Source organism: Ahaetulla prasina, chromosome 2 (assembly GCF_028640845.1).
Source record: "Ahaetulla prasina isolate Xishuangbanna chromosome 2, ASM2864084v1, whole genome shotgun sequence".
NCBI lineage: Eukaryota > Metazoa > Chordata > Lepidosauria > Squamata > Colubridae > Ahaetulla > Ahaetulla prasina.
In genome coordinates this window covers 215,236,189-215,256,934 of record NC_080540.1, presented here as the reverse complement: position 1 = coordinate 215,256,934, position 20,746 = coordinate 215,236,189, and the positions used below count along the sequence as shown (strand labels likewise).

General features: G+C 41.4%; 1 protein-coding gene across 1 annotated transcript; it reads right to left on the bottom strand.

Annotated features, from left to right (window-relative positions):
• Positions 1–8,192: 8,192 nt before the first annotated feature.
• On the bottom strand, positions 8,193–20,101 carry LOC131192414 (small integral membrane protein 10-like protein 2A). The gene is made up of 2 exons (XM_058171544.1): positions 19,805–20,101; positions 8,193–11,826 (listed from the first exon to the last, which is right to left on the bottom strand). Exons 1-2 carry the CDS (start codon positions 20,003–20,005, stop codon positions 11,806–11,808), a joined length of 222 nt encoding a protein of 73 aa, XP_058027527.1. The 5' UTR covers positions 20,006–20,101; the 3' UTR covers positions 8,193–11,805.
• Between the last annotated feature and the right edge of the window lie 645 nt (positions 20,102–20,746).

The window sequence follows — 20,746 nt, the reverse complement described above, 5'->3', positions numbered from 1 at the left end:
TTAAAACTGCTGGCAAAGCATGTTTTTCCTTTTATTATTAAATCGACTTCTTCTAAAATTCATTGCAGGATTACATGATGATCAGCTTGATATTCCTCACAATATGTTTTTCCAGCCTGTGCCACGTAAGGAAACAGTTTAGCACTGTTGAGACTTAAAATGTTTACTATATCAGCTGTATAGTTTCTAATGCTCATCTATCATAAAGGAAGTAAAACATTTCGGCTTTCAAAGACCTTGAGCTGAATTGCTCCAAATAATTCCCAATTCTTGCAGCAAATAGGTAAGCTAGAAAATGAATACAGGTAATCCTTGAGTTAGGATTGTAATGGAACCTGCCCATTAGGATCGAAAGTCAGGACAACATTAAATGAACTGCCTCAAGTAATGACCAGCCATCCCTGTTCTCCCCAGTGCATTTATTAAATGAATGCATGGGTCATTAAATGGACTTCAGAGGTGGGGAAAATGCTGGAAGGCCTAATGCAGGCACAAGACCACCTGCCTCAAAGTCTCCCAAGAATTTCCCCACCCCGAAATACTTCATGCTCCCCTGCCCACCTCCCTTGCATTCCTTGTATGTCACACTGTCACACAGCCAGCAAGAAACAATGGGGAAGGTAAATGTTAGGTGAGCCTGGCTTTCGTAATTCTGCCTCTGCCTTTCTTCTGCCAAGTTGTCTTGTCATTCTGGGCGGGGAGGGGGGGGGAAGTACCAGTTCCCTGAGCCTTTCTGAGTTTTCTGCCCCATAAGCTGAAAAAAATTCATCTCCAAAGGGCTTCCTGTACAGTCTAGGCCTGTGTTTCTCAACCTTGGCCGCTTTAAGAGGTGTGGACTTCAGCACCCAGAATTCTGTGTCCAGATATGCTGTCTGGGGAATTCTGGGAGTTGAAGCAGGGGTGAAATGCTCCCGGTTCGGACCGGATCGCATGATCCGGTAGCAATTGGGGCAGGTAGTTCTGAGAACCGGTAGCAAAAATCCCAGCCCCCTCTCCCATGCCCACGCCTCGCTGTTCCTCTTCTCTCTCCCTGAAGCTCTCGGTGGTGATATAGCTGCAAACGGCCTTAAATGACTGCCACGGCACTTCAAAGGGCTGCACTACAGCTGATCAGCGCTGTAGGCAGCTAGTAGACCAGTGCCTCTATTTTTAAAGAAGGTAGACCGGTGCCTGCCAAAAAAGGGCACTTGGTAGACTGGGACCTTTCAGTAAAAGGCACTTGGTAGATCAGGGCCTCTCATAAAAGGCAATTGGTAGACCTAGGCTTCTCAGTAAAAGGCAACTGGTAGACCAGGGCCTCTATTTTTAAAGAAGGTAGACCGGTGCCTCCCAGTTTTGTATACTTTATTTTTATTATTTTTTTTATTATTATTATTTATTATTATTGACCATGCCCATTCAGTCACCTGACCACTAAGCCACACCCACCAATTAAGCCATGCCCACAAAACCGGTAGGTAAAATTTTTAGATTTCACCCCTGAGTTGAAATCCACACCTCTTAAAGCAGCCAAGGTTGAGAACCCTGAGCTAGCCTTTAAGTCCAAGCTGGGCTCTATAGGCAGCCGGAAGGACTAGTAAAGCCTGCGAAGACTCAGCATCCTCCATTTTGTTGCCTGAGTCTTGAGTCAGCTAAATGTTTGGTGATGGGGTTTTTTTTCTCCCTCAAGTTCAAGGGAAAAAGTTGCAAAAATATTTGCTTGCTTGCTTCCATTCCTCTACTCTTCAGCCTGGAGACAAGTTCAGATTTTTAAAAGAGAGAGAGACTGGAAAAGAAAGGCAGGACATTTAATTTTTGTACCTAATTTTTTTTGGGGGGTGGGGATATCAACAAGTCCATCCGTTCTAACTTTTTTTGTTCTCTTTATTGAAGAACCTATGGCTGGGGGAGGGATGAGGTTAAAGCAAAGGAAAGATTCTGGGAAACTGTTCCTGAAGCTGCTACCTTTGCATGCAGGGCTTGGCTTCCTAAAACCTTGCAAGAGATAAGAGTGGCATTCCACTTCCTATCCGTCAGCTGATGATGGGGCAGAAAGCTTAACTTTGATTTAAAACATTTTCTCCCACCCCCCTTCCACACTTTAGTTTCAGATAAGACACAAAACGCTAGGAAATATTTTGGAGTCAAAGAATCCCAACCCAAAAGACAGCGGGAAAAAGTTCTATTGATAATATCGACTGTGAATCTTCTGCTTTTGCTCATGCTAACCGGGTGCTGCATTGTAACGGTATGGCTGCATTCCAGGAATGGCAGGTAAGTTTCTCATCAAAATACCAGTTGAAAGAACTCATGGCAAACCATTGCAAGAAATATGAGGATTCTTGCATGATCAAATCTTATTTAGATACAGCCTGATTTATAGGCTATTATATAGATATAGCCTGAGCACACTCTTGTACTGCAGTGAGTCTTGGACCCTTTATGCAAGGCAGGAGAAAAAGTTGAACATATGTGCTGTTTCCGACGTATTTTTGGCATCACCTGGCAGGACAAGGTTCCAAATAGTGCAGTCTTGGAACGTGCTGGAATTTCTAGCATGTATACACTACTGAAACAGCAACGTCTACGCTGGCTTGGGCATGTTGTGAGAATGGCTGATGGTTGGATTCTGAAAGATCTCCTGTATGGAGAATTAGTGCAGGGAAAGTGCCTCAGAGGGAGATCACAGCTGCGATATAAGGATATCTGCAAGAGGGACCTAAAGGCCCTGGGAATGGACATTAACAACAACATTGACCTCCGATCATTCAGCTTGGAGACTAAAGACACAGCATGGCCTTCTCCAATTCGAAGAGACATTTGTTCCTCAGGCTGAGGCAAAGAGGCATTCCCGGAACCAGCAAAATCTGGGAGGCTGGGCAGAGGACAGAATGTATCTGCCCTCAATGTGGAAGGGATTGCCACTCTCGAATTGGCCTTTTTAGTCACACTAGATGCTGTTTTAGGATCTCTTTCCAGAGCACGATACCATAGTCTTTTGAGACTGAAGGATGCCAATGAATGATAGCCTGATTCGGTTACAAATTATTACATATGTTAATGCAATTTTTAGGATAATTCTTGTAGCTAAGGATTTTAATGTGATGCTGAACTATGCATTCCTAAAACACCGGATTTAGGAAAAAGAATTATTTTTCATAATAGGAAACACTCCTGAGCTTAAGGAATGGACCCAACATGAGTTTGTTACCTATTTTTGAAAGATCTGTGTGCTCTAAACATGGGAAGATGAAGTAATTTGTGTCTATATGATTAGATTTATGCTTAGATTTAATCATAAACTATAACTATAAACATAAGGATTGAATTCATTTTATAATACTCCAGTTATTACAAATATCTTTTCCCTTTTTTTTGTTAGTTTTTTTAAATTGGTCTCCTTTTGTGTTAGTTTTCTTTTTTTTGGGGTCACACAGTTCACAGCATATTTATACTTTTCTTCTGTAGTTCTTTTTTTCAGTTCATGCTGTACTTTTTTTTTTATTTCACTATGAAATAAAATAATAAAATAAATGCAGGAGAATATCGAGCCATCAGTCCTTGAAGGGCAAATGGCTAAATCAGTGACTTCTAACAACCTCAACTGAATGAATGCAGAATAGCAAATTCAGATTTTTGTAAAGGCCACTGAGACAAGAGGTCTAACCCACTAAAAATGTTGCAGTAGCACCTGAAACAAATAATTCATCCTAGAAATCTTACAAATGTTACTGAATACAAGCAGGTCACCATGGGAAATGGGATCAGAATGTCTACCAAGAAATGAGAGAGATTCATCACAAATTATAGAAAATGTTTGGTTGTACTTATTGCTGCTAAAAATGCTACAACCTCTTATGGAATCTGAAGGATGATTAAGTCTTATGGTGGCATATTGGCTGTTGGGTGCCAAACAAATCTGAAGGCAAATAGGGCCATAAATGAAATAAAAAACCAGATTTATGAGTAAAAGCAATTTTTTCCCATTCTAAACCACCTCAAGTCTATAGGAAAGGTTTTTAATCTATACCAGTGGTGAAATCCAATTTTTTTTACTACTGGTTCTGTGGGCGTGGCTTGGTGCGCATGGTGTGGCTTGGTGGGTGTGGCTTGGTGGGCATGGCAGGGGAAGGATACTGCAAAATCTCCATTCCCACCCCACTCTGCGGCCAGCCAGAGGTAGTATTTGCCGGTTCTCCGAAATACTCAAAATTTCCGCTACCGGTTCTCTAGAACCTGTTAGAACCTGTTGGATTTCACCCCGATCTATACATTGTACTAAACTCCAATGTTATGACGCTTTTCATCCCTAGAATGAAGCTTTTCTGCCGAAAGCAAATGGCCACCCCAGTACCTTCCAGAAATTTCCAAACAGAAGATAGAAATCCTTTTCTATCTATAATGAATATTGTGGATGAGGTATCAACGTATTCAGATGAATCAGAGCGTGTGCTGGACCAGGCCCCTAATTTAGCACCCAGTACACCTCATCCAACTATCCAACCACCCAGACGCAGGCCAGAGCAAGCAGCATAAATTCCTTTCACTTATGTGTTTTCTGTTACATTTTTTTCTTGCTTTAAAAATTATATATTATATGAACTGGAGGGAGCTCTCTTTAAATTGTTTGATTTCTATAATCGCCCATCTCAGCAAACGACTCTTGTGTAAATTTATTTGTCCTCTTATCCTTTTTGCTTGGATATTAAACCCTGTGAAAAGTTCTCTTCCCTGGCTTATGTTTCGGTATCACAGTTGATTGAGTTGGGACTTTATACTGTTTAATCCTTGCATAGAGTTGGAGTGAGCAGAAGCAACAGAGGGGAATGAGGAAATACATTCAATAAACATTGCTGGAAGCTGTTGAACATGAGGAAACATGGACAACAAGAAACTTGAGAAATTCTGAATTACCAGCAAAGTCTACAGGGGATGTGATGGGAAATTTTCCCTAATTTGATAAATTCTTTCTCTGTGCTTCTGATCATTCCAGAAAGGCCTAAGATATCATAGCTTGCTTTGAACAAGCTTTCTCAGCCACTTTCCTAGAGGTGGATGGAAACCACCACACGTAAGAGTAGACCAGTTTTAGCCATCTAATCAATCCAGCAGGTTTTGTTGGCTAAACTGCTTCCCAAAAAAGATTTATGGAAAAGATTAAGTGGACCACAGGGGAGGGAGTGTGGCCCAGCAGGGGAGGATGGGGGTGGGGGGGAAGGATAGACAATGGGGGCCTCTTTGTTCCTACAGTGGTCATAAGGACACCCAGATTGCCAAATGCCAGAATTTTGTTCTGTGGGAGCCCTATAGCAGCCATAACTTCAAGCAGGACTTATAAGTCACTTTGTTCATGCATCATCATAATTTCAAACCATCACTGAACGAAATATAGAAAGTTGAGGACTACCAGTATTAGTGTGTGTGTTTGTGTGTGTGTGTGTGTGTGTTTAATGGCAACACTAACAGCATTTCCTCTCTCTCCCACTGTTTACCAAGAAAACTTTATTTCTCCTTTTTAATTCAAAAAAATCAGTGGCATGTTCAAATTTAAACCATTACAACAAATGCATGTATTTCAGTGCTGATACATTATGTTAAATTGCTAAAAGAGCAGCAAAGGAAAATAATAATAATAATATAATGCAGCAGCAATGTATAAAAAACCCCAAGGAAAGACTTTAAAAAATCCCAATGTTTAGAAGTTTTAGATTTGGCCTGTAGTACCCTCAGGTGGTGAGAGCAAGCAATTTCATCATCTGCTTAAGAAATACACACAATCCTTAGGTTTTGTTTTGTTGTTGTTTTGTTTTTACATTTAAAGAGTTACAATCCTGGAGGAGCCTTTGATTCAACTATTCTCTAACACTATTTTACCTCACAAAAACCCTAAGGTGATCAGCTTTCAACAGGGGATTAAACCTCAAACACTGAAATAGCTTTTCCAGACCAGGAGGGTGCGAGGACTTTTAAAAACTTTTGATGGTGATGGTGTCTAAATTTGTCTAGGCTACTGGAGATATTTTAAAAGTAGCCCTGTTTGTATCCGAACACTTTGTTTCTTTTTAATCTATATTTTGTAATGGTGGAGAACAGTACATAATGTCCCTGAAAGGGAGTTAAAGGAAGAATTTGTTTTCTTTTTCAAACCACTGGAGCAAGGGGGGCAAGTTCCATTTAAAAACATTCCAACTTAGAAGATGACTGCATTGTCTCCTTCTCTTCCTCAGTGTACGTCCACTGAGAAAATACATCCTCACCAGATTTAGGAGTTTCGTGTGGCAGTGAAAACAACATCCCTGGGTTTAGGGATTAAAACAACAACAACACAACAGCCTAGTAATTTAGAAGTGATCCCCATAGCATTTCATACCAAGGCTTGGACTGCCACAAAGCCATTAGATGACAATGAGCCTTTGTGGGCCTAGTAATTCACCTGCCATGCCCTTGTGCTACAAACAAACTGGTATTGTGAAACAAACCACTATGAGTTGTATCAGGGTCTCTAAGGCCTGTTCAGAACCAGGCTGTGGAAGCTGGTCAGCGCACATGCACAGTTTGACTGGCGTTAAGCGGCGGGCCAGCATGCACACACAGCTCAACCTCTCTCCCCCTCCACTCTGGATCGCCAAGCTGTAAAGGTTGAGGACCACTTACATAACAGCATTTTAAAAACTCTGGCTCAGCATGATGTTCCAACCCAGCGAACGATTACACAAAATCTTGAATCTGAAAAGCTATCTTGTAAGCAAGATGCTGGATTCAGTAACTTTAATCAGACAGATACTTCTGGATTCTCCTGAAGCTCAGGGCCAATGGATGGAAATGTGTTGACTGAATCCCAATGCCTGTCAGTCTGAAAGCATGGGCACTGAGGAGTACAGAGTTTACTGCTATCTGTAAACCTAACCATTGTTAATTTTAAACCACAGTTTATGGCCTCAGCTTGTTTTTCAGCCACAAGTAATGATGAGTTAGGAAAATTTCAAACCAACCTCAAATTCCAAAGCTTGTAACCAAGTACAGCCCCCAGCCACAAACTAGCAATGACTCTCTGGCTATGTGCAACCTGTGAAGTCAGCTTGATTTATTAACAAGTCTTGCCAGTCTAGACAATGGTAGGTTCATTAATAAGCCACAATTAAAATAATGGTTCTGTAGGATGAGCAAAGCCAGTTGCAGTGACCAGACATCAAAAGCTATCAAATTGGAATGTATTGCATAAATTCACCCAAAATGACATGGATTGGGGAAACTTGGATGGAAAACATACAAAAAAAGCTGCATCTGCTTCTTGCAATACTTCCAAAACTGTCTACAGACTGAAATGGAAGAACTCAAGAATTGTAATTTAATATACATTTTCTGTATATGGGAACTTTTCCCCCAGATTTGAATAATTAGAAGTGTTTTTAGTACCAGCTAATTCAGAATAAAACCTATATTCAATTCAACATGGTACAGCTGACAAAGAACTTCAAGCAATTTTAATAAGGTTCCTGGAAATACACCAGATATGAAGAATGCAAATAGGATGTTGGCTGGATTTACTTCCTCCAGAGGGAGTAGAAAAAATTACACTTGCCAAATTCCATCACAAAAAAATTTAGTCCAGACCTGTCCAACTGGTGGCCCATAGGCCACCTGTGGCCCTGGATAGCTAGTAATGTGGCCGCACAAGGTTGTAAATATTTGACATGTGATTTATATACATTAATTATATTATGTATTTTATATGCAGCCCAAGACAATTCTTCATTCAATGTGGCCCAGGCAAGCCAAAAATTTGAACCCATGATTTATGCAATCTTTGCTCTTTAAACCAAGAGGAGGGGCTAATAAAGATTTTATACTCATGTACAAAAAATTATTTTCTTATTATCTTCTTATAATGTTGGGGGTGGGGACTTTGCAGAATTCTACATCCATATAAATATGAACAAAACCTTACAACAGCCACTATTGATAAAACAAAGCATTCCAAGTGTGCAAATCTTGGCATTACATATGAAGTTGAATACAGGTGCATATTCAACGTAAGGCCATGTAAAGGCATTTTTATCATGAAAACATCAGCCACAATCAACAGAGACTGCTTCTCTTGTGAAAATGCTATGTAAAAGGATGCATTCTTGCGGATAATGCCTGATTTCATAAAGCAATGGTGCTGGCCTTTTGGCCACAATAAGGAATTTAATCATTCGTAAGGCAGAGCAGCACTTGCATCAATCCTTTAATTTAAATGTGATATTTTAAAAGTTTTTTAAAAGTACTGCTAAAGAGAATCAGTAAATGTGAACCTTTTTGCATGTCTTCAACCACTTCACTGTAATATTGTCCAGCAGCTGAACAGGACCTCAGTGGCTGTTCAGAAGACAGCTGAGTACTGGCCAATGTCTTTTAGAACTAACATTTAAAACAAGGCGAGATTGTAATGAGTTGTATTCCTTAAATTCAAATGCCAATACCTTTGGTACATCAACTCTTCTAAAAAGAAACAGATGTCACAAAATATAAACATCCACATATGGACAGTAATCAATCTTAGTCCCTGCCAGTGATATTTTGTTTGCTATATAAGACTAGAACAAGACAAAATATTTCTTACACCATTCATATCATGCTGTTTTAAGGGCTAAGGGCTAGAAGTAGTGGCCTTATAGCCCAATGTATTTAGTTCGGTACCAAAACACACAATAATATTTGCACAGGGATGCAGCAAAAGTCATTTATAGTCCAAGTGTTATACCACTTTAGACTTTTGCAAAAACAAGGCCTTCTTTGTATGCACTGCTGCCTACCCAGTTCCTAACAAAGTATTTCTAAAATGTCTGTATCAGCTTGTTGATGAAATAATTCTTTAGTGCAAAAAACATCTGAAAAAAAGTCCCTCTTTCAGAATAAAGTGCAGACTTTACTAAAAGGAAGATACGGTCCAATTCAAAGTCCAGAATGATGGATGGGGATCTTCAGGCAATTTCAACTTCATCCTTGAAATGTATAAATAGAAGCTTTTTCAGACTTTGGGGGATTTTTACATAGGCAATAGTTACATTTAAATCAGAATCGCCATAATCTTGCAGATATTTTTTTAAGCATGATTTGTTATCAGTCAAGATCTCTGGGTTCTGGCTTGTCAGCATGTTAATTTTGCCAACAGAAAATATGAAACAAATGGCAGAGTACCAGGCTGAATGCAAATCTTAATTTTATCAAGCTACAAAAAGCTGTGGTACATCTTGGTATGGACTGCAAAATCCAAATGTACTTCTGTTCTGCTGGAATGTTTGAATTCTTTAGGTGTTCCACACAAGGCAAGTAGGGAACTTGATTAAAAGAGTTGCGTTAGCTTTCTCATCGAAATCCTTTTTTAAAACACATTAGGAGGTTATACATATATATTAGTCACATGTGGAAAATATCAGAAGGGCACAAACAACCTCAGTAAGCTTGTGGAAGATTATAAAAATAGGAAACTTGAAATATTCAAGAATTGTATTGTTTAAGAACTAGGTTGAATCTTGTCCCCTTGGCTTGAAAGAAGAACATTGTTCCCTGGAATCCTAACCTCTCTAATGTATTTCATTGCATTGCCATTTAAAATGGATATTCACCGCAACCTATTGAGGGAAAAGAGCTAACCTTAGCTTTGCAGTATAGAGTTCTGGATTATCTTATAAAATAATTTATCACGCACACTTTTGCACATAAGCCACTTTATCAGCTACACACAAAGTCTCAAGAACACCTGCATAATAGTGGTGAATCTTTAAAGGATAATAATGTTCTGCTACAAGATAGCAGGACAACTGCAAACACTACCGCACACCTACAATGTTTTATGATGCATAGATCCTGCAGGATGCACTTCCAAATTCTGAAGTTTTGGTAGCTGGAAATACCTACACAGTTTTAAGCACTGATGCTACTGTAAATATATTTTAGACTATAATATTCTATAGGAGAAACTATATCCCTCATCATCAGAAGGTATATTGGGAAAATGATCTTTATTTATTCATCCTTTCATACAATAGAAACCTGGTCTTTGGCTTTTGACTCTAAAATATTTGCCTCATGCGTAACAATTCTTTATTAAATCCTGTAACAGTACCTAAAAAAGGCATCATAGCCTATCCTTATACACTTGGATACAGCCAACTATCATTTTAGAGAAGGCTACTTGATTAGGCCTTCAGGACATTACAAACCATATCTTGAGGGTGTTTTGCATTGCCTAAAGGCCAGCTGAAAATGCTGCAGCATCTAAACCAGCATCCCTCAATTCAGATCACCTGCTTGGTATGTTTGACTGGACTCCCATCTCCCAAACCAGCATGTCATTGCACCCGAGAGAATGAGGATTGCTGGACCAGGTTTAAACTAAAATTCGTAACATTTCCACTTCTTTTATTTCCTTTAAAACTTGCCTCATATGTAATATGCTTCTGGTGAGCTTAGAAATGCTGTAGGAAATGTTAAGTGGAAAAACTTCCCCCACTCCATATGCATGGTAGGAATGCAATACATCAGGACTGTCAAACTGGTGGCCCGTGGGCCAGATATGTCACGTGCAGGCCACACTCACTCCAGCTCCATGAAGGGGAGAAATGTCACGTGACAGCAAGGTGATGCCGCAAGTTTGACACCTGTGCAATATATAGTAAAAGCTGAAAAATGTTTGCTCTTGCATCGTATGGCAACAACCCACAGGCATATACTGTTCAAATTCAACCCTATCAGTAATATGCTGGTATTAACACAGAAGTGATAGCAAAATGGATTCCAGAATGTTGTATTGAATCAATTTGATGGCCCATGGGCGAGTTTAGCTCCCTAATGCTGTTAAATTTGGGTTGTCCAGAGTATTATAAAACCACCCCAGTATTCAGCTTCTGAAAAATGTTAAAAATAACAAGTGAGGAAGATTCAATAAGCAGATTCAGATTCAGTAATCACTACCATTTCCAAACTCTGCTTTTTTTTATATTTACTATTACATGACATAGATGTGAGGTGCTAATGCTCATATAGCTAGCAACCACTGAGATATCTGACGATGCTTCCTTGGATATTTTACACTGGAAAATATTTCTGTATATTCAAAGTTACTGGGTGAAGACATGAGGTCAGAGAAACAGATGCTGGTCACCGATAAGCCACACTAGATGTTCAACCAATGCAGCAGCCAGGCTGGATTTCAGATCTGAAGACTGAATTTCCTTGCAAATCAACATCTCACATAACGCAAGGTGCATTTCATCATCAACCCTTAATTCCAGTTCTAACAGTTGTTGCTTCTGGTTATGCTGGGGCTCTTACAGTCAAAAAACGTGCAAAGTGTATAAAGTGTTCTCCACCTGTTTGGTTCACTAATGAAGTCCTGAGCTCTCTCTAACCAACCAGTTATTATAGTACTACTGAAGGGACTAAAGACCTTCAGGAGATCTTTCTCTAGTAAACCAAGTGACTCCTTGGATGAGATGACTCTTCTTGTCACTTTGCTCCAATGTGGTGAGACTTTTTCACCAATATCAGGCAGTGGGATGGCTTGAAATTGGCAGCACCCAATTTTGAGAGACAAAGATTCCTTTTGCAAGTGATGATTACCCATATGAGAGCTCTTCACTAAGGAAAGGACCCTTAGAAAATGAAGGATCTCCTTATGCTGATTTAGGTTAGTCCTTTGCTGCAGATGATGGTGTCCCAAATCTTCCGGGGCCATACAGGTAAAAGAGAAAGGCATCATTTCCCTGTCCTCAAAGCTCTGCATTGTAGTAATCCAAAGCAAATGGTGGAATGTTTTCTGGTTGCAACATAAGACATGATTTAATGAATCTCAATATGAACCTGCAAGAAAGTAAAAACACAGGTAAGTAAACTTTTATCATTAAACTCATAAAATGAATTCTGATAGCTTTATCTGTAACTGAACTGACCAGTTAACCATTTTAAGGGACCTGTTTAGATTACAGAAACTTGGGATATGATGATAAAAGTATAATTTACAGTCATGAAAATAAGCAGGACTCAGCCCTGGGATCTCATGTTGCCTATCTGAGGAATCAAATAGGTTTGTTATTACTTTGAACTGTGGATAGATTAAACTAACATTTGATGAAAGAATCCAAGGCCATAAAGTATTATTTAATCTGCCTTTGATTCAACAAATCCAATCATGATTTTTATAATCCTATCCTGTTTCAGCACAGCATGGTTTAAATATTTTTTTAATTTACTTTTTTGTTTGTTGATGTTTTCCTATCCGTGTATTATTTTGATACTATTCATGATTAAGGGCATTCCCATTTTAGAGGAAAAAGTAAAATATACATTTTGGTTATAATCAGTTTGCTAATGTATAGATAATACAGTATGCAGATTTAAAGTAAACCCAAATCATTCTCTCATAGAATTGCTTTAAGAAAATAAAAACCCATCATGAGAACACCACCATAGCCCGCTAATAATAATAATAATAATAATAATAATAATAATAATAATAATAATAATAATAATAATAATAATAATAATAATAATAATATTTTAATTTTTATACCGCCCTTCTCCCGAATTTAAATTTTACGGCTCAATAAAACAAGATGCTCCAATTGATCTAACCCAGGGGTTAGCAATCTGCAGCTTGTAGCTGCACATGGCTCTTTCACCCCTCTGCTGCGGCTCCCTGTTACTCAAAATGTGTCACAGCTGCCAATGTGCGACACCCACCGGCACACAATTTACTGAGCTTTTCAACCCCTGGTAGGCCAACCATGGATAAATCCAAGAAAAGTTTCAGAAAAAAACAGAATGTTTAATTCAATTACATATGCTAGTTTTGTGGCCACTCGAGAAATAGTCAGGCACGGGAAGGGTTTTGTGGCTCCTGGTGTTTTCTGTGGGAAACGGGTCCAAATGGCTCTTTGAGTGTTTAAGGTTGCAGACCCCTGATCTAACCTATTCTGAAATCTGTTTGATTTTAGCTTACTCTGGTATGTAAACCAAACTGCTTATTCAATGTGATTAAAACAAATCAGAATCTAAAGAAATAGAGCAACATATACAAATATGTTTTTGTCTTCGGAGAAGGGTGGGATATAAATTCAATTTTTTTAAAAAAATAGTCCTTACTTCACTGGGTAACTCCACTGCTAAGCAATATTGTTGCAAAGCACATCACATGACCGTGCCACCTTACAACAATTCCAACAGTTCCAGTTGTTGCTTGGCAAATCCTATGCAGCTGCATTGTCCCATGGTCACATGACCTTTTGCATCTCCTGCTGGCTTTTCCATTGAAAGGGGGCTTGTCAGAAGCTGGGAGTGAAGATTGCTCATGGCAATCAGGACTGCAGGATGTTGTGACGTTAATAGCAAGCCTTGCTGCCAATGTCTGATTGGCAGCAAGGCCAATAATGTCACAGTGAAAACACTTTGACAGTTTCAACTATGAGAACCTACTGCAAGTACTCCTTGATCAGCATTTTGTCATAACTTTGGTCACTAAACAATGGTACCTTAAGTGAGGACCACCTGTAAATAGTGGCAGTACTAATAAGTGTCGGAGCCAATTCGTTGGTTCTGTCCCAGGCGCCTGATGGACCCGGAGAGGTTCCTGACGGAGCTTGGGCCTTTTCCTGAGGCTCTGGTCCACGACTTGGCGGAGGAACTCGTCGCCGCCTGGGAAAGGGCGGCGGCGGCCTTGGACCAAGTCGTGCCTTTGCAGCCTCTGACCTGGCGCTATTCTCGACCGGCTCCTTGGTTTTCCGAGGAGCTGAGAGAGATGAAGCGCCGGAAAAGACGCCTGGAGAGTGTCTGGAGAGCCAGCCGTTCCGACTCTGATTGAACACTAGTAAGGTCTCATATTCAGACCTATCTAGTGGCGATAAGGGCAGCAAAATGGGGATATTTCGCCGCTCTCATCGCATCTGCAGATAATCGCCCAGCCGCCTTGTTTAGGATGACCTGCTGCCTTCTTTTTCAGGGGGCCAGGGAGGACCCCTTGCAAGGTCGTGCTGAAGATTTTGGACAGTATCTGCACGATAAAATCGCTCAGATTCAGAGGGGCTGGACACAGACTGGGTGGATTCAGACGGGGGGACGGGGGCAGGTCTTGAGGTTGTCAGCTGGGAGGAGTTGGATGCTGTGGCTCCAGAGGACATGGACAGGATACTGAGGAGGCTGAGAGCAACCACATGTTTACTGGACCCGTGTCCCTCCTGGTTGGTACTGGCCACACAGGAGGTTACACGAGGCTGGCTTCAGGGAATTATTAACACTTCTTTGAGAGAGGGTGTCTTTCCGGCTGCCTTGAAAGAGGCGGTGGTGAGGCCCCTCCTCAAGATGCCTTCCCTGGACCTGGCTGTTTTAGCGAACTACCGTCCGGTCTCCAACCTTCGCTTTGTGGCGAAGGTTGTTGATAGTGTGGTTGCATATCAGCTTCCTCTGTACCTGGATGAAACTGTCTATCTGGACCCGTTCCAGTCCGGTTTCCGACCTGGGTACAGCATAGAGACGGCTTTGCTCGCGTTGGTGGATGATCTCTGGAGGGCCCAGGACAGGGGTTGTTCCTCTGCCCTGGTCCTATTGGATCTCTCGGTGGCTTTTGATACCATCGACCATGGTATCCTGCTGCGGCGGCTAGAGGGGTTAGGGGTGGGAGGCATTGTTTTTCAGTGGTTCTCTTCCTTCCTCTCGGGCCATTCGCAGACGGTGTTGGCGGGGGGGCAGAGGTCGACCGCGAGGCGCCTACTATGTGGAGTGCCACAGGGGTCGGTCCTCTCGCCCCTCTTGTTCAACATCTATGTGAAGCCGCTGGGCGAGATCATCCCTGGTTTTGGGGTGAGGTACCAGCTGTACGCTGATGATATGCAGCTGTACATTTCCACCCCAAACCACCCCAACGAAGCCGTCAAAGTGATGTCCCGGTGTCTGGAGGCTGTGCGGGTCTGGATGAGGAGAAACAGGCTCCGGCTCAACCCTTCCAAGACCGAGTGGCTGTGGATGCCGGCATCCCGGTATAATCAGCTGATTCCATCGCTGACTGTGGGAGGCGAGTCATTGGCCCCCACGGCGAAGGTTCGCAATCTGGGCGTTCTTCGGGATGCATGGCTGTTGTTGGAAGATCAAACGACGGCCGTCGCCAGAGGAGCTTTTTATCAGGTTCGCCTGATTCGCCAGTTGCGTCACTTCTTAGACCAGGATGCCCTATGCACGTCACTCATGCCCTTGTCACCTCCCATCTGGACTACTGTAACGCTCTCTACATGGGGCTCCCCTTGAAGAGCACCTGGAGGCTTCAGCTGGTCCAGAATGCAGCCGCGCGGGTGATAGAGGGAGCAAGTTGAAGCTCCCATATAACACCATTCCTGCGTAGGCTGCACTGGCTTCCGGTGATCTTCCGGGTGCAATTCAAGGTATTGGTTACCATCTTTAAAGCGCTTCATGGCATGGGACCTGGTTATTTACGGGACCGCCTACTGCGACCGACGGCCTCCCAGCGACCAGTGTGCTCCCACAGAGTGGGCCTCCTTGGGGTACCATCGGCTAGACAATGTCGGCTGGCGACCCCCAATGGGGAGGGCCTTCTCTGTGGGGGCTCCAACCCTCTGGAATGAATTACCACCTGGTATTCGCCAACTCCTCGATCTCCGGACTTTCCGACGCGAGCTGAAAACATGGTTGTTTCGTCGCACAGGACTGGCCTGATAGTTTTAATTGGGAATTTTAAACGGGTTTTAAGGAGTAGCCTAAATTTAAATATTTCATTTTAAATTATTTTAATGTTTGTATATTGTTTTTTATATGGCTGTAAACCGCCCTGAGTCCTTCGGGAGAAGGGCGGTCTAGAAATTTAATTAATTAATTAATTAAATAATTAAATAAATAAACAAATAATAAATAATTGTGAGCCTTACAGAATATTCTACGGAATTAATAAGCATGCACTATCCAACTTTTTATAAAACAAGGTAATTGTACTTCAAAAACTTAATTTTTTTCTCTTCTAGTCCTCTCTATCTTTGATGCTACAATTAAGAGTGTTGCAATTTAAAATCTTTTGCACTTTGTTGAATGCTGCATTTGCCACTATCCAATAAGCTAAACACCAAAATATTATCTTCCAACAATTGCTTGTTTAGACTCCACAGGGATTTGTGGTGTCACACTTCAGAATTATTCTGGAACATCTTTTCTTTTTTTAAAAAGTTATTTCTTTATTTCTTAAATTTTTATACCGCCCTTCTCCCGAAGGACTCAGGGCGGTGTACAGCCAAAAGATAAAAAACACAGAAATGTACAATTAAAACGACAATTTAAAACCGAGCATATTTAGAAAAAAAATGGCCACATTTAAAAGTTTAAAATTTAAAATTATAAACCATATAATAATAAAACCCCAGTTAAAATTTTAAAATATTAAAAATATTAAAAATATTAATATTATGCCAGTCCCGCTTGAATAAATAAATGCGTTTTCAGCTCACGGCGAAAGGTCCAAAGATCAGGCACTTGACGTAGTCCAGGAGGAAGTTCGTTCCAGAGCGTAGGAGCTCCCACAGAGAAGGCCCTTCCCCTGGGGGCCGCCAACCGACATTGTTTGGTGGACGGCACCCTGAGAAGACCCTCTCTGTGAGAGCGTACGGGTCGGTGGGAGGCACGCGGTAACAGCAGGCGGTCGAGTAAGTACCCGGGCCCTAAGCCATGGAGCGCTTTGAAGGTGGTGACCAAAATCTTAAAGCGCACCCGAAAGACCACAGGAAGCCAGTGCAAGCCGCGCAGGATTGGTGTTACATGGGAGCAACGAGTTGCTCCCACTATTACCCGCGCAGCTGCATTCTGGACTAGCTGCAGCCTCCGGGTGCACTTCAAGGGCAGCCCCATGTAGAGAGCATTGCAATAATCCAAACGGGAAGTGACAAGAGCGTGAGTGACCGTGCATAAGGCATCCCGGTCAAGGAAGGTTTAATATTAAGAAACATTAAAAACATTGGAAAGTATTGACCATCCTGGTCTTGTCATATCCATACATATTTTTAACGTAACAACAAATAATAATGAACATCTTTTCTTAAACACATTAAATGAAATATTAAAGCATATCCAGATTTAAGGGACTTGTTTTCAGACCAAGATGATTACAATTTTCATCACAGGAAGAACGCATTATGGAGAAATATATGAACAAAAGAGAAATCAATTTTAAGAAACTGAGTTCTATCTGCAGTGTAACTAGCTTCATATCCCCAAATAAAATATCACATGTTGCTTTCAATTATTAACATACAGAAAATAGTGCAGCAATGTTGGGAAGATCAGTAAGACATTCAGAACTGCCTTTTACCAGCTGACAGTATTTGACCATCTACTGTAGGGTGATCTACAGGAATCCAGATGTTTATGAATTACAAGTACTTCTAGTACAGGGGTGTCAAACTCGCGTCGTCACATTGTCATCACGTGATGCATCACAACTTTTCCCCTTTGCTAAAATGGGGGATGGGCGTGGCCAGTGCATGATGCATCTGGCCTGTGGGCCGAGAGTTTGACACCCCTGTTCTAGAAGCGTGGCCAAAGCACGTGTGTAATTATATAACATCTGAAGGCCACAGACTGCCTATTAAGCTAGTGTAACATTGTCTGCTGATTTGCTGGTTAATCAATCCTTTCATAGGATTACATCCGAGATATTTAGTATTCACAGCATTTAAATCCTGTTCTAAAAGATCATCTAAGGATCACCCAACTAGGAACAAATCAGTGTACTCTGAAAAGCTCAACCAAAATGTGTTTTGCATAAATGATAATTAAGACTTCAGAAAATATATTTACTGGGAAGGAGAGAGGAGAGTTCACTATTAACTCACCTATGTTATTAATTTTGGGTAAGCCACAGCTCAAATCCAAGAACAGAGATGAGTGATTTACTTTTCTCACTTTAAAATTGGCAATAGGAAACAAAACTGCATTATTCTTATCCATTTAATCAATCCAATTTTCTAAAACTATTACACAATTACTCATAAAACTAATTGGCCAGCCAAGGGTTGGCTATTTTGGGGCTTAGTGTACTGGTGAACACAACTCCAAAGGCCTCACAGAGGGATAGCTCTTATTTTCCAAAAAAGCTTAATCTGAACCCCAATTTTGTCTTGAGATCTGCTCTTAGTCTTTGGACTAAACCAAGAAATTTATAAGCCTAATTCTGAGCACTTAAATGAGTATATAAATGAGTACATACATCTTTATTTATATTACCTCAGCCAGTTTTTTAAAAAAATAAATTCATGTTTCTTCTGTCCTCAGTGTAACCAATATGTTTCCCCTATTCAGTTGTTTTCCCCTCACCACAACCACCTTATGAGGTAGGCTGGATTGAGAAAGAATACCTGGTTCACAGCTATCCAAAGAGTATTTGTGGCTGAGAATAGATTTAAACCCCAGTCCTCCCCATTTGGAAATTAAGAGAGGGTTGTAATATATCCCTTTGTCACATCCTGCTTTGATATTATTACTGTTATTTCTGTGTGATAATTACAGAAAGAATGCAACTTCTGGAGGCAAGTTGTTCCACTGATTGTTCTGTCAGGAAATTCCTTCTTAGTTCTAGGTTGCTTCTCTCTTGATTAGTTTCCATCCATTGCTTCTTGTCCTCTCTTCTGGTGCTTTGGAGAATAGGTTGACCCCCTTTTCTTTGTGGCAGCCCCTGAGATATTGGAACACTGCTATCATATCACCCTTTTTTTCATTAAACTAGACATACCGAATTCCTGCAACCATTCCTTATATGTTTTAGCCTCCAGTCCCCTAATCATCTGTTGCTCTTCTCTGCACCCTTTCTAGAGTCTCAGCATCTCGTGGCAACCAAAACTGAATGCAGTATTGCAAGTGTGGCCTTATCAAGGCATTATAAAGTGATATTAACACTTCACGTGATCTTGATTCTATGCCTCTCTTTATACACCCTAGCATTATAGTCTTAAGTACTTTTAGTTGGTTGTTAGTCACTAAATCTCTAGGGTTGGGCAGAATACACATGTTAATATTTTTTTTTTAAAAAAAATCTAATTCCACTTCAGGATGCAGCAGGAAATTCTCCAAGGGGACTTACCTGTTGGTTTGGTACACCATGGAAATCCGCAATACAGAGTTAATTCAGAAAACCTTTGAGGTCGGTACCACTAAGCATTGCACTCAATATGATTTGCCACATTCTAATTTAGGCCAGGCCATTTTAATCCTCAGCAGCTACCATTCGCATCACATGTGTTATCTTTGATGAGATTTAACCTTGGGTTTATTTTTGGGTGGCTTCGCATGGGATGCAAACTCCTTCCAATTCGTTATTTTATTTATTTGTCAACAAGTAACGAAGTAGACACATGAAAAAAATTTGGCACAAAAAAAAGGATATAAATTGGCAAAACACAGCCATAAACACATAGAAGGATTACATATAATTGGGAACAGTAGGACAGGGACGGTAGGCAGGCTGGTGCGCTTATGCACGCCCCCATTAATAAATCAGCACCCTGGATGAATCCACAAGGTAGGGCCAACTCAGTAAACCGAGTTAATTAGTCAGCACAAACCCAGAAAGCAGGGTTATTTCAGTTAAAAGCCATTATTTCCATGTCTCTATGGTTACCTTTGCTTGGGATACGGGTCCAGGAAAGTCAGCTTGCTGATAAAACCCATTTTGGGCAGGGAGTGAAATGTAAAATTTAGAGAAGCAAAGCTGGCAGAGGCTGACCCATGTGAGGAGCCCTTCTTATTCTGGAGATGGTTTCTCCTCCTCCCCCCCCCGCCCCGCCGAAGAGAAGCTCACCTGTAACCTGACGTTGAACATCATCGAAGCCACGAGGTACAGGTAGGGGAAATTGATGCGGAGCTTCCAAGCCAAGTCGAAGAAGATGAGGAGGGTCCGCGTCAGCCCTTTGCAAAAGATCCCGTAGGTGCGGGCGGTGGCCGACTGGGAAAGCCGGGTAGCCAAGGCGGACAGGAGCACCGACGTCGCCGCCGCCGCCATCGACGCCCTCCCCCCCCTCCTCCACACACACACACAGACGCACACACCTGCCGAGCCAGGCCTCGTAGGCTCCGCCTTCTCCGCACGCACTCGCAGAGACCCGGATGTCCATGGAACGGCCGGAGGGCTAATCAAGTCTTCTAGCACTGTCGCTGACCATGACGTCAAGACGCAGAGCGTCACCTCGTCCAATCCAAGGCTTTCTATAAGGATATCGTCATTATTTTCTCCTTCCCTCCCCCCACGGCTTTTCCACTCTGCTTCTTAATAAGCAACTTTCCGCTTTGCTGGGATTGGGAGTTTCGTCTTTCAATCTTAGGGAGGGCTTAAAACAACCTTGTTTTGGTTTTGTTGTTGTTTGATATGCCATCTGTTTCTTTGCTCGCCCAAATGCAAAACCTATAAAAAGGCAGGGTAGCCAAAAAAAATTTTTTACCCTCCATGCCATCCTCTTGCAACAGGCAATTGACTAATCAAGGGAGTCCATGGGATGGAATGCAATTCATAAATTGCATGATTTCTGTTGCAACATCATTACACTCATGACATTCTCATGGTTTATATTAGATCTCTAAGACTGCAGCTCTGATCTGGAGCAAACACAGCTGGCAACCATCATCTAGGAGGGCTATTTATCTCGAATCAAAGTGAATGAACAACAGCAGCAGTAATATAAACGAATTAAAGAAGTTCTATGGGACCCGTCAGCAGGTCTTTTCTGTCACATTACTACCTTCTGGA

Excerpts from the sequence above, each read along its gene's own strand:
- LOC131192414 (XM_058171544.1), bottom strand. The coding sequence starts at position 20,005 with ATGGCGGCGGCGGCGACGTCGGTGCTCCTGTCCGCCTTGGCTACCCGG. Across the intron at positions 11,827-19,804 it reads TGTTCAACGTCAGGTTACAG|GTTCATATTGAGATTCATTA; the intron begins GTGAGCTTCTCT and ends ACTTTCTTGCAG.